We start from the raw sequence: 14,625 nt of genomic DNA, 5'->3' as shown, positions 1-14,625 counted from the left end.
AATATGACTGGTGTCTTTATAAGAAGAGACACCAATCCAATCCAATATGACTGGTGTCTTTATAAGAAGAGAAAATTTAGACACACAAAGAAACACCAGGGTTGCAGGTACACAGAGGAAAGACTGTGTGAGGACACAGTGAGAAGACAGTCATCTGCAAGAAGCCCTGAGAGCCCTCAGAAGACAACAAACCTGCTGACACCTTGATCTTGGATTTACAGTTTCCAGAACTGTGAGAAAATTAATTTTTACTGTTTAGGCCACCATTCTGTGGTATTTTATTTATGGCAGCCCTAGCAAATTAATATGTCTTAAATATTATACAGTTTCACTGAGTTTTGGCATGTCTTTATTTTTTAACATGATCTATATATATCTCTCTCTACCTATCTCTCTATATATATATCTATATAGAAGATAGAGAGATATAGATATACACTAGGCCTTTTTCAACCTCTGAGATACCCTGATTATAGCATTTGACTTTTTCATAGTTGTTTATAGGTTTGGCCATCTCATTATAGGTTTTTGAGGTCAGAGATTGTGCTTCTTCATGACTACATCTCTTAAAGTGGCTAGTAAATTGTGCAAGTGAGGCAAAGAGTAAGCCCTTGTCAAATAAACAGCCAGCTGAAACCTCTGCCATCATCCAACCCATGAAGCCAGGCTTATCCTTAGGGCCGTCAGGCATAGGGGTGTGTAGGTCATTGCCCTACATCCCTACATCTGTCATATCAGTACCGTGATTCAAAATCTCCAAATATTCACTGTTTCTTAAACTGTTCAAAAGATTAAGTATAAACTTCTCAGCCTGGGAAGCAGAGCTCTTCAAGATCTGGACCCATCCTCACTCTCCTAACATTCCCCACTACTTCTCCCAGAACAGATTTTTTTTTTTCCTTTTCTTTTCCTTTTTTTTTGCTTTTTTGCCAGAGGATTGTTTCTCCCTGCTCTTCACGTCACGCTCAGCTTTTCCTTTCCCTTTGTTCCTGCTATTCCCATGGCTTACAATACTTTTCTAACTTCACCTTTTTAGGCTGAATGAGCCCTGTTTTCCCAGGGAAACTGTATTTCAGCTCTCATTAGTTTTCCTTCCGCTCAACTTACTGTGCACTCTACCGTGCTTGAGACTGAATTGTGGACCTCTTCATGCCATCTTCCAATTAGTTCATGTCATGTGGTCTTGAGTATTTTATATATATATATAAAGATTTGAAGGGCCAGAGACAGCATTTTTTATTTCTTATACTTCCCCAGAAACTTTTGCAAAATAGTAAGTACTTTGCAAGCCTTCTTAGACAGTAAGAGGAGGAAGAGGTCTTCAGAGGAATCTGGTTGCTCAAAATCAATTTGCCAACTAAGAAAACTAAACTCATAAAAATCAAGGGACTTTGTGACCTTTCTTGTGACCACCTAGAGGGTGGGTGGGAGACGTAAGAGGGAGAGGATATGGGGATATATGTATACATATAGCTAATTCACTTTGTTATACAGCAGAAACTAACACACCATTGTAAAGCAATTATACTCCAATAAAGATGTTAAAAAAAAAAATCAAGGGAACTGCTCAGACTCACACTACAGTTATTGGCTGATTTGAAGTTAGAACTCAGTTTTCATTACTCCAAGTTCAAATACTTTTTATCGTACTACTGATTAAAAAAAATACCTGCGATTTGAATATGAAATTCCAAGATTTATTTTCAGCTACAAAGCTGAAATAGAAATTAATTTGGCCATCTAAGGTAGTCTCATCAATTACAAATGACTGAGTCATTCATGTGAATAACAGATTTTTTAAGATGATAAATCCATACTTAGGAAACAGGAAGGGTAAAAAGAGAGTTAGATGACAAACCTGAAACAGCCTATTTTTACTGGAATTAGAAAATTAAATTGGGGTAGTAGTCAGACAAGACTAATGCTACAAAACAACAGCATTTTTCAAATTCTGTGCAGGAAAATAACAACATGCCATAGTCCCAGCGAAGAAAGGATTCATTCCATTTAACCTACCTTTGCAAATCTTCTCATTAAGTGAGCTAATGCTTCAGGATTGGGGCATTCCAGTTTCTTAATAATCTCAAAGCTCTGATTAAGCTGAGCAAAGACATCAACCACAGAGGAAGAAAACAGTGCGTGATCAGATGTCTGCTGGAACTGAGGGGAGAGAAGGTGAAACCATCCTCGTAAGCGTACTTTAGAGGGACTGTGGAAGGAATCTTCATTATTTCACAAAAACAGCTCAGTCTCCTATATCATGTACTTTCATTTCCCAGTAATAAAATGCTTGCTCATTTTAAAATAATCCATCTCCTTTTCTGGAAAGTGTAGTAAAACTAATATCATGGGGCAGGTTGCTATTAATTGGTTTCTCCATTACTGAACTGAGGGACTGGTTCTTTCAATTTCTCATTCCCCACAGGCATTAGGATGGTTTAGCAAGCCGATTGTGGCTCAAGACATTTGATTTGCTCCAGAGGGATTGGGAGGGTGTCTGTTCCTAATCTTGGAGTCCTGGAAGGGTTCCAGAACAACACGGGAGCTTTGTATAAGCCCGCTGAACTTGCAGATTCAGACCAATTCAAGGAGTAAAGAATCTTGGGGTAAAAGGGTGATCGATTTTTTTTAAAAGCAATTCCCTAGGGTTCTTATCAGCATTTAAAATTGTGTTTTAATTATATTTTGGTAATGAGAGGATTAAAATTAAACTTAATTAATAGCAATAAGCCTAAAAATTCCCATTAGCTTAAAAGTGAGCAGTGTAAATGAATCTTGACAATAAGCAATCTGAAAGTCATTTAAACTCACTCCATCTTTTTTGTCTCTTCCCAGGGCTCCATTAAGGAACTCCATTGACACGTCTTCATTTTCATCTAGCCACTGCATGACAAAAGGTTCAAACCACCTGAAAAAAAAACGATAGTATTGCATACTATAAAAGATGTCATTTGCACATGATTAACAGTGAATACTGCTCTTTTCTTATCTGAGAGTAATTCAGGACCAAAAATCTCTTTTCATTCTCTTTTTCTAGTTCTGCTACCTTGAAGACCTTTAGTTTCACTTCTCAAACATATCCCCTTCTCAAAATTCCTTGGCAGTCCAGCGGTTAGGAGTCCAAGTAAGCTTCCACTACATGGGGTACAGGTTCATGGGTTCAATCCCTGGTCGGGGAACTAAGGTCCTGCATGCTGTGCAGTGTATCATATACATGTATGTGTATACACACACACACACATATATGTGTATATATATATGTGTGTGTGTGTGTGTGTGTGTGTGTGTGTGTGTGTATATATATATATATATATATATATATATATATATATATATATCCTTCTCTTTTACCTTCAATCTCTACCTTTCTCTTGGCCCTTCCAATGCTGCCTCAAATATGCTTAGTTCCCAATTCCCACTCTACAATTCCCTTTACAATTCAAAATCCTGTAAAATGTAGATCTTGTATGCTACATCCCCCACTGTGCCATTCTCTCATTTCTTAGGGCTTTACCATCTGGCTTTCATCTACATGGACTTATCTCCTGTAACTGATTCTGGGTGCTCACCTTTAACTTTTAGTGATCTGCAATCCACCAGTAGGTGGGTTTTGTGAATGGTCTAAGTTTCAAAGTTCTTTTTTCCGTATGGATGTACAGTTGTCTAGCACCATTTATTTAGAAGGTCATCCTTTCCCCCACTCCTTTGAGTTGGCATCTTTGATGCAAATCAGGTAACAGCAATGTGTGGATTTGTTTCTGGACTATTTTGTTTCATTGGTCTATTTGTCATGCACCACACCATACACTTAATAATTACCTTTTGAATAAGTCTTGGTGACTGAGTGCAGTTCTCCAACTTTTTTACTTCCTCTTCAAGATTGCTATGGCTAGTCTCAGCCCTTTGCATTTCTACGTATTACATATTTTTGAATGAACTTGTCAATCTACACAAAAATAGCTGCGGGACTCCTTATGGGATTGCTTTGAATCTGTATGTCAATGTGGGGAGAACTACCTCCTTTACAATAATGCATCTTTTTAGGAATATTGTATATTTTTATTTAGTTCATCTTAAGTAATCCTCTCAGTAATATTTTATAGTTGCCTCAGTAGAGGGCACGCACATCTTTCATCACATGAGTTTATCACGGTTTTAATGCCATTCAAACGGTCTTGTTTATATGTAATTTTCTAACTGTGGCTGTCACATAGAAATTCAATGAACTTACTACAATCACTTTTTAGATTCTATTAGTTTTCCTATACTTTCTTTTGAATTTTCTAGGTGTACAAATATGTCATATACACATATGGATAGCATCATTATATGCTTTTACAACCATTACACTTTTCTCTCTCTTGTCTTATTGTACTGCCTGGGACTTCTAGCACAATGTTAAATAAAAGTGATGTTATCAGCTATTGGTCTCGTTCTTTTCAGTAAAATTTATTTTACTGAAGTATAGTTGATTTACAATGTTGTGTTAATTTCCACTGTACAGCAAAGTGACTCAGTTATACATATATATAATCAGTCATTCTTGATCTCGGGGAAGTTTTCAAAATTTTATCCATGAGAATGTTTGTACAGTTTCTTTTTTGAAGGGTGGGTCTTTTATTAGATTAAGAGAGTTCCCTTCTATTCCTAACTTGATAAGAGATTTTTATAATAAATTAATGTTCTATTTTATCTAATTATTGTCATATATTTAGTGAAATGATTGTAGCGATTTTCTCCTTCATAATTTAAATGTGGTGATTTACATTCATTGCTTTTAAAATGTTTAACTAATCTCATATTCCAGGAATAAATTTCCCATGGTCATGTTCTATTACTGTTTTTATAGACCACTGAATTCTACTGGCTAATATTTCATTTATTTTTTTAAACTATGGTCAGAGAGAAATTGGCCTGTAAATATTCTTACTTGTCATGTTCTCAAAAGGTTTTGGTAGTGAGGGTATGCTGACCTCAAAAAGGATTTGCGAAGTATTCCTGCCTTCTCTGGAACAGTTTGTGTAACACTGCTGATATTCTTTCTTAAACAGTTGGAAGAATTCCATTTGGAGCCATCTGGGCCTGGAGTTTTAATTGTGACATGATTTTTATTTAAGGATTCAAATTTTAAAATAGTTATAGACCCGCTCAGATTTTATCTTTTTTCCTATGCTAGCTTGATAAGTTTTCTTTTTAAAGGAATTTGTACATTTTGTCTAACTTTTAAATGTGCTACCATAAATACTCTCTTAATAATTTTTTATCTTTATAGCATCTTTAGTGACATCTTTTCCTGAAAATGGTAATTTGTGACATATCTTTTTTCACTGGCCTTACTAAGGTTTTTTGATTTTTATAGTCTTCTCAAAAACACAGTTGGCTTTTTAATTTCTCCTTAAATTTTCTACTTTATTTTTATTCCAGGTCATGTTTATTATTTTCTTTTTCTACTTTCTCTTGACTTGAGTGGCATTTAAACATTTCTTCTGATAACTTATATGACTGATTTTATAGCCTTTTTTCCTTTCTCTTTATAGAACTAGAGCTATAAATCTTCCTCTGTTTACTGTTTTAGCTGTAATCCACAAGTCTTGACATGCCATATTTTATCACTTAGTTAAAAATATCGTGTAATCTACACTGTGATTTGTTTTTTGACTTATGAATCATCTAGAGTATCTGCTTAATTTCCCTATCTGGTGACTTTCTAGTTATCTTCTTGGAGTTGATTTTTGGCTTAATTCCACAGTGGTCCAAGAACATACAGTATATGCTTCAATCTTTTAAAATTCATTATACTTGCTTTTTGGTCTATCAGATAGTCTATTTTGGTAAATGCACCATGTACATCTGATAACAATGTGTATTTTCTCATTGCTGGTTATAACTGTAGATAGGTAGTGTGTGTGTGTGTGTGTGTGTGTGTGTGTGTGTGTGTGTGTGTGTGTATGTGTGTAAACAATATGAAAATTTGTGGAAACTCTGGGTGACCAGAAATAGATGAACAGATATCATGTTGTTGAAATGTCTTTTTTCTTAATGACATTTTTTGTCTGATTCTTCAATCAGTTTCTGAAAGATGTATAATCTCCAAATAGAATTGTAGATTTGATTTTTCATTTTACTTCTGACAATTTTTGCTTTATATATTTTGCTGACATGTCATTTGATACATACAAATTTAGAAATGAAATATCTTTTTATTTTTGAAATATTTTAATTGAAGTATAGTTGATCTACAATGCTGTGTTAGTTCCTGGTGTATAGCAAAGTGAGTCAGTTATGTATGTTATGGTTTCATATATATATGTGTGTGTGTGTGTGTGTATATATATATATATATATTCTATTTCATATTCTTTTCCATTATGCTTTGTTACAGGGTATTGAATATAGTTCCCTGTGCTACACAGTAGGACCTTGTTGTTTATCTATTTTATACATAGTAGTTTATATCTACTAATCCCAGACTCCTAATTTATCCCTCCCTCCCCCTTCCCCTTTGGTAACCATAAGTTTGCTATGAGTGTTTGTTTTGTAAATAAGTTCATTTGTAACATATTTTAAGAGTCTACATATAAGTGACATCATATGATATTTTTCTTTCTGTCTGACTTACTTCACTCAGTATGATAACCTCTATGTCCATCCATGTTGCTGCAAATGGCAATATTTCATTCTTTTACGGCTGAGTAGTATTCCACTGTATATATGTACCACATTTTCTTTATCCATTCATCTATCAATGGACATTTAGGCTGCTTCTATGACTTGCCTATTGTAAATAGTGTTGCTATGAACTTTGGGGTGCATCTATCTTTTCAAGTTAGAGTTTTCTCCAGATATATGCCCAGGAGTGGGATTGCTGGATCATATGGCAACTCTATTTTTAGTTTTTTAAGGAATCCCCATATTGTTTTTCATAGTGGCAGCACCAATTTACATTACCACCAATAGTGAAGGAGGGTTTCCTTTTCTCCACACCCTCTCCAGCATTTGTTATTTGTAGACTTTTTGATGGTGGCCATTCTGACCAGTGTGAGGTGGTACCTCTTTGTCATTTTGGTTTGCATTTCTCTAATAATTAGCGATGTTGAGCATCTTTTCATGTGCCTGTTGGCCATCTGTATGTCTTCTTTGGAGAATTGTCTATTTAGGTCTTCTGCCTATTTATTTTTAAAGTTTGAACAAAAAGAAAAATGATATTTATTTATTTGTTCTGCCCATTTTTTGATTGGGTGGTTTGGTTTTTTTTATTGAGTTGTATGAACTGTTTTTATATTTTGGAATTTAATCCCTTGTTGGTCACATCATTTGAAAATATTTTCTTCCATCCCATAGGTTGTCTTTACATTTTGTTGATGGCTTCATTTGCTGTGCAAAAGCTTATAAGTTTGAGTAGGTCCCATTTGTTTATTTTTGCTTTTATTTCTATCGCCTTGGGAGACTGACCTAGGAAAATGTTGCTATGATTTATGTCAGAGAATGTTTTGCCTATGTTCTCCTCTAGGAGTTTTATGGTGTCATGTTTTATGTTTAAGTCTTTAAGCCATTTTGAGTTTTTTTTTTTTTGTATATGGTGTGAGGGAGTGTTCTAACTTCATTGATTTACATGTAGCTGTCCAGCTTTCCCAACATCACTTCCTGAAGAGACTGTCTTTTCTCCATTGTATATTCTTGCCTCCTTTGTCAAAGATTAATTGAGCGTAGATGTGTGGGTTTATTTCTGGGCTCTCTATTCTGTTCCATTGATCCATATGTCTATTTTTGTGCCAATACCATGATGTTTTGATTGCTGTAGCTTTGTAGTATTGTCCGAAGTCTAGGAGGGTTATGCCTCCAGCTTTGTTCTTTTTCCTCAGGATTGCTTTGGCAATTCGCGGGTCCTTCATGTAAATTTTAGGGTAATAATTAGTTTTGTGAAAAATGTCATGGGTAATTTGATAGAGATCAAATTAAATCTGTAGGTTGCTTTGGGTAGTATGACCATTTAACAATATTAATTCTTCCAATCCAAGAGCATGGGATATCTTTCCATTAGATATCTTTCCCATCTTTTTGTTGAATTGCTCCTTTAATCATCATGAAAAATTTCTCTCTCTCAAAGTATTTCTTATCTTAAAATCTATTTTGTCTAATATCAGGATAGCTGTGTAATTTTCCTTTCAATTATTTTTTTCATCCTTTCACTTAACATTTCTAGACTCATGTTTTAGGTGAATAAATTGTAAGCAAGATCTTTTGGGTTTTGCTATTTTATCTAGTAGGACAATACTTGTTGGCTAGAGTATTAATCTATTTGCATTTAATGATTATGCTTAATTTTCTGATACATTAAATTTTAAATCTATCATATCTTGCTTCCCTCACCCTCAGTTTCCTACTTGCTCTTCCTTCTTTTCATTCTCGTTTCTTGACTTTTATGTAATGTTGTTTTATCCTCCTCCCCTTCCCCATTATCTTATTGATGCATAGTATTATATTATACCTTAAGGGGTTACACTATAAATTATAATACACATCCACGATCTAGTCAAAGCTTTTTAAAATGAGTATTTTACACTTTTCAAACAAGTCAAGGATCTTGTATTTACTCAGTGTATCACTCTTCTACCTTTTCATGCTATTGCTTTCTTCTATTTTAAACTTATTTATTATTTTTGGCTGCACTGGGTCTTCATTGCTGTGCACAGGCTTTCCCTAGTGGTGGTGAGTGGGGGCTACTCTTCATTGTGGTGCATGGGCTTCTCATTGCGGTGGTTTCTCTTGTTGCAGAGCACAGGCTCTAGGCGCACGGGCTTCAGTAGTGGCTCATGGGCTCTAGAGCACAGGCTCAGTAGTTGTGGCACACAGGCTTAGTTGCTCCGCAGCATATAGGATCTTCCTAGACCAGGGATTGAACCTGTGTCACCCGTATTGGCAGGCGGATTCTTAACCACTGCATCACCAGGGAAGTCCTAATCCTATGTATATTTTATTCTACAGATTTTAAAAATTTTATATAGTTAATGTGTTTATTTATTTTTTAATTTTTTTAATGTGTTTTAAATGTACACATTTGTTCACCTTCTTTAATGATTGTAATTCTTTACTATATTACTGTATTTTTATCTTGAGTCATTTTCCTTGTCTGAAGGCTTACAGTACATTTTTGGTGAGAGTCTGCTGGAAATAAGTTCTGTCAACTTCTCAGTTATATAAATGTTTTTATTTTCCTTTATTTTTGAAGGCTACGTTTGACACTTGTAGAATTCTAAATTGTTAGTTGTTTTCTTTCAGCACTTAAAAGATATCATTGCATTGTATTCAGGTTTCAGTCACTTCTACTGAATAATCAGCTAACTGTTTTATTGTAGCCCTTTTGAAGGTAAAGTGTCTTCCCTTTCTTGACCCAGTACATTTAAAGATTTCTTCTTCTTTTTGATTTTAAGCAGTTTTCTATGATGTAACTACAGGTAGTTTTCCTTGAATTTACCCTTCTTAGGATTTACAGAAATTCTTAAACTGTGGCTTCATGTTTTTCACCAGTTTTGCAAAATCCACATCTAGTAACTCTTCACACACTGCTCTAGTACTGTTTCTCTCTTCTCCTTTTCTGGAACTCAGGTCTTTGTACATTAGACCTTTTTAAAATTTGTCCCATATATCCCTGTTCTATTTTTTCTATATTTTGTATTTTTTCTATGTTTTTATATGAATATATTCTTCAAAAATATGTTCCAGTAATTTTAAGCCCTCTTCTGCTATGTATATTCTGCCATTAGGTCCATCTATCACATTCCTAATTTCATCCTATTTCAGTTCTACAATGTCCATTTTATTCTTCTTATAGGTTCCATTTTTCTGTTGAAATTCTCCCATAATTTGAAGTACACATCAAACTCTATGTCTGATAAGACTAATTTCTCTTTTTTCTCTTGGATTCTAGTCATTTGGTCCTGTTGCCTGGCAGTCTTTAATCTTTTGTTAAATATTGTGCATTGTTTATGAAAAATTGTGGAACCTTTGGTTGATCATTTCCTCCAAAATGGATCTGAATTTCTTCTTGTAGACAGAATGTACAGAGATCACCACAATCTAGAAAAGACTGGGTTTTAGACTGGGCTATTTCCAGTTTGCCCTTATTTTTAGGATAGAGTCCTTCAGGGATCTCACCTGAAAACCTGGGATGTTTATAATGCTTCTTTCTTAGGAAGCCTTGCTTTCTAATTTTTATCTCCCCAGCATTGTGAGACTACTGAAGTCTCTGCTTGGTTTTTAATCTCTTAGTGCCTGCTTTCTACTTGTTTATTTCTGCCTCACTATCCACACATGGGCAGATTAAGAATTAGAGAATACCTCAAGAAGAAACTGCATGCAGCATGCTATACTTACTTCTCTGTAGTTCCCATTATTCTAGGATGTTGGTCCCACAAGACAAAGCAGTCTTCAGAGCCCTGAACACCAATGTTTCTTTCTCTAGGCCAGGGAGATCACTATCAACTCTGGGTTACTGTTCTCTATTTGACCACCATGACTTATATGGCAAATTGGTAAATGCATGTAGATGGAGATGACCGGAGAGAAACTGCAGCAAATACAGGGTTCACCTCAATGCATTTCTTTTCTCAGGGACCTTAGCTTCTCAATCCCTGGTTGCCTCAATTGCTCTCTGATACTGTTTAATTTTATTTTGCTTTTACAGTTGGTCTTCAGTGAGCATGTTAGTCTGATTTAAGTTAGTGTAGTTTAGTTAGTCTACACAGAGCCAGAAGCAGAATTCTCTTGGCAAATAGCTCCCTTTTTCATTTCCCTATTCCCAGTCAATGATACTACCAACGCTTAGGCACATGTACTGCATGTTTAACTCTTCCTTCTTTCTTTTACCCTCATGTGTCTTTAGTAGACAAATTCTGTAAATTCTATCTTTGAAATTTCTCTCCCATACATCTTCATCCTTTACATTTTTACTACAATCACTCTATTATGTATATATACCCTTCCCTACCCTCCTCCATTCTCTACCTTTTCCAACCCCCACAATGCCTAATGAAAGTGGTAAAAGCTTCACAGTATTTATATAATCTAGTTCAAAACCACGTTTCCTACATTACTTTCTACTAATTTTGTAAAGATACCCTGTACTCCACTGAAATGAAACTATTTCCCATGGACCATAGCCCATGTATTCCTTCCTCCATAATTATGCTCATAACTTTCCTTTCATTTTCTTGCCATAGCCCAAACATTTCAAAGTCTGTATCAAATGCTATCCCATCCATAAATACTGTGTAGAGTCATTGAAATGGGGTAATATCTCTCTTCTGTGAGACCCCATTGCACTTTGCTCATATTACTTGAATTAGTAAATTATTTCAATTTGCCTTGCTTTAGCAGGATTTTTGTTCTTACACTATCTCCTTGAGTATAAGCTCCTTTCAAGGTGAGGGCTTTATTTTATTCACTGTTGTCCTACAACACTTGGCACAGTGCCTAGCATTTGAAAGCCCTCCCTCAACAGAATAAAACAGAATTCTGACAAATATAAAATGCAGAGTATTATAAATCTGTGTGATTACAATTGTATCTGATAGATTCATGTTTCTGAAAATGTCACCTGTTTAATAATGACTTGTATTTTAGAAATATAAATATCTAAGACATTTTTAGGTTTGAAATAAAGAGTAATTTGGATTATATAGATCAATACACAAGCACCCCTCATTTTCCCAACAAAATTTGAGTTCAAGCACTTTTACAAGAAATAATTTCATCATGTGAGCCATTGTGTATTATGTATTACGTATTTCTTTCTCTTTGAGTTGAATATCCAAGTAAGTCATACTTGAAAAATGCAACACAATTCAATTAAATATGGTTCCCAAAGGTATGCAAATCATTTAATGTTAATTTTATGACAGAAATGTCAGCATTCAAATGAAGATTATGTGAAGAGATTTTAGGGCTGCATAATTCAGGTTTAATTTTACAGGACTATGAATTGAGAATAAACTTGCGGGTGAAAATCACTACTTACAAGGAATATTCAGGAACGGCATCCTTGAAGGCAGGAAGTTCTCGCACATATTCAATATAAAACCATTTCACTTTGAAATGCAAATTCATATAATCGGTACTCTTGCATAACCGCTGCTTTTCATGTTCTGTAACAGATAAAATCAAATATTTAATAAAGTTTGGTTAGCCAACAATGCTGTGTTCCAATCTACTTTTATTATTCGTATTTCAAAAAGGAAGAAAATAACATATTTGAGGTTAAAGCAAATTGAATTGCTAAAGACAGACCTGAAAGTTTACAAAATGAAAAAATCATCCATTAGGTCCTATGTAGAATAGCTCAGGCAGTAATGAGAAATGACTTGAATGGTCTAATGTGCCTTCCTGAAAAAGGTGAGAATTCTGGTGAGTTAAAGAGTGATAATGTATCAGCATTTTTCTATTTATCTGCAAGCTTTCACATTTTGACTACTTTTAGCATGATGCAAAGTGCCAGAAAGAATGAAAACTTGTAAGCATGAATAAAACATGAATCAAACTAGGAGGCATAATCCCTGATTAATACTGGAAATGGGAATGAGTAGATCGCATTTTTGGCCTGGATATTTAATACTTAGAGAATTAAGGAGAAGAACTATATTTAACTTCTAAGCCAGCTGATTTCTTCTTCACCTTTTAAGTTCAGCAAAAATTATTTTGTACGCTGTGACCTTTTTTTGACATTTATTTAGCAGGATTTTCTTTTTTTAAAATTTTTATTGGAGTATAGTTGATTTACAAGGTTGTGTTAGCTTCAGGTGTACAGCAAAATGAATCATATACATATATCTCCACTTTTAGATTCTTTTCCCATAAAGCAGGATTTTCTAATATGTGACTTTTTTCCTCTCTCTTGCTCAAAAAGGATAGCTTAACACTGTTACTTTGATCTGAACATATAGTAATATAGTACTGAGGAATAGAGACAAAAATAATGTTACTGAACACATTTATCTCTGCTCAATATTAATATGTTGGCCAATTCTGGCTCTAAGTATGGGTACAACCAAACCCCAAATATCCCTAACTATATGTAGGTTGAAAATGTCCTCTGAGAAGTTCTGGTCGAGGTCTGTGAATCTCCTTCAAGCTAAGGGCTTTAATTTATAATAGGAACGCCCTTTAGTTAACATTTCAGGCTGAAAACACTAACTGAAGCAATTAGATTGTTATAAGGTAATTGAGGTTATCCTTGCTTTTCCAAACCTGACTATAAAGGGACTTAAATCCCAATAATAAACACAAGAGGTAACACAACCCCAAATCGAACATTTTCAAATTATCTAAGCAATGATTAATTCAAGACAATTTGTAGAACCAAGAAAGAGGCAGAGACACAGAAAAAACATACGTCTATACACAGAAACAAGAGTAATATACTAGTACCTATAGACCAAACTCCAAGACAAAATTATGAACTAGGTGACTGGCAGCCGCTGTGCAAGGATGGGCCTGGCAACCAACCAGACTGGGAGCCAGCCATGCCTACCAGACTGCCCCCAGTAGTCTACCCTCCACAACAGAAGGATCCACACACATAGGGGCACCCCTAGAGCATACAGCTCTGGTGACCAGTGAGGAGTGGGCTGCTGAGACACATACGACATCTCCTACAAAAGGCCACTTCTCCAAGGTCAGGAAACATAGTCAACCTACCAGATACACAGAAATAAAAACAGCAAATTAGACAAAATGAGGTGACAGAGAAACATGGTCCAAACAAAGGAACAAGATAAAACCCCAGAAAAAGAATTAAGTGAAATGGAGATAGGCAGTCTATCTGAGAAAGAGTTCAAGGTAATGATTGTAAAGATGATCAAAGAACTCAGGAGAAGAATGGAAGAACAGAGTTATTAGTGTATAAATGTTATCATTATTACTATGATTTATGTCATAGAATGTCCTACCTATGTTTTCTTCTAGTTTTATGCTTTACAGTCTTACATTTAGGTCTTTAATCCAGAAGTTAAAATTGTTTAACAGAGATGAAGAATACAATAACTAAATGAAAAATACACTGCTAGGATTCGACAGTAGGTTAAATGATACAGAGGAACGGATCAGTGAGTTGGAAGGCAGAGCAGTGGAAATCACCAAAGCTGAACAGAAAAAAGAATAAAAAGAAATGAGGAAAGTTTAATAAATCTCTGGAATAACATCAAATATTCTAACACTCACATTACAGAGGTCCCAGAAGGAGAAGAGAGAGAAAGGGGCAGAGAACATATGTGAAGATATAATAGCTGAAAACTTCCCTAACCTAGAAAAGGAAGCAGACCTCAAAGTGCAGGAAACACAGAGTCCCAAACAGGATCTACCCAAAGAGGACCACCCCAAGACACATTGTAATTAAAATGGCAAAAATTGAATATAAGAGAGAATATTAAAAGCAGTAAGGGAAAAGAAACCAGAGAACTCCCATAAGGCTATCAGCTGACTTTTAAGCAGAAACTAAAGTGCTGAAAGAGAAAAACCTACAACCAAGGATACTCTATCAGGCAAGGTTTTCATTTAGATTCAATGGAGAAGTCAAAAGTTTAACAGGCAAGCAAAAGGTAAAAGAGTTCAGCACCACGGAACCAGCTGTAC

General features: G+C 35.0%; 1 protein-coding gene across 2 annotated transcripts in view; it reads right to left on the bottom strand.

The window, feature by feature from the left end:
- Positions 1 to 14,625, bottom strand: part of UNC13C (unc-13 homolog C) — a 598,728-nt gene that overhangs the window by 93,583 nt on the left and 490,520 nt on the right. For both annotated transcript variants that reach the window (XM_060169334.1, XM_060169325.1), the window contains 3 exons: positions 12,017 to 12,143; positions 2,812 to 2,908; positions 2,017 to 2,160 (listed from right to left, as the gene is read on the bottom strand). In XM_060169334.1, coding sequence (XP_060025317.1) covers positions 2,017 to 2,160; positions 2,812 to 2,908; positions 12,017 to 12,143 — 368 coding nt within the window. The remainder of the gene's footprint in view (positions 1 to 2,016; positions 2,161 to 2,811; positions 2,909 to 12,016; positions 12,144 to 14,625) is intronic.

The sequence above is a fragment of the Lagenorhynchus albirostris genome, chromosome 1, assembly GCF_949774975.1.
Source record: "Lagenorhynchus albirostris chromosome 1, mLagAlb1.1, whole genome shotgun sequence".
Lineage (NCBI taxonomy): Eukaryota > Metazoa > Chordata > Mammalia > Artiodactyla > Delphinidae > Lagenorhynchus > Lagenorhynchus albirostris.
This window is presented reverse-complemented; position numbering and strand designations above follow the sequence as displayed.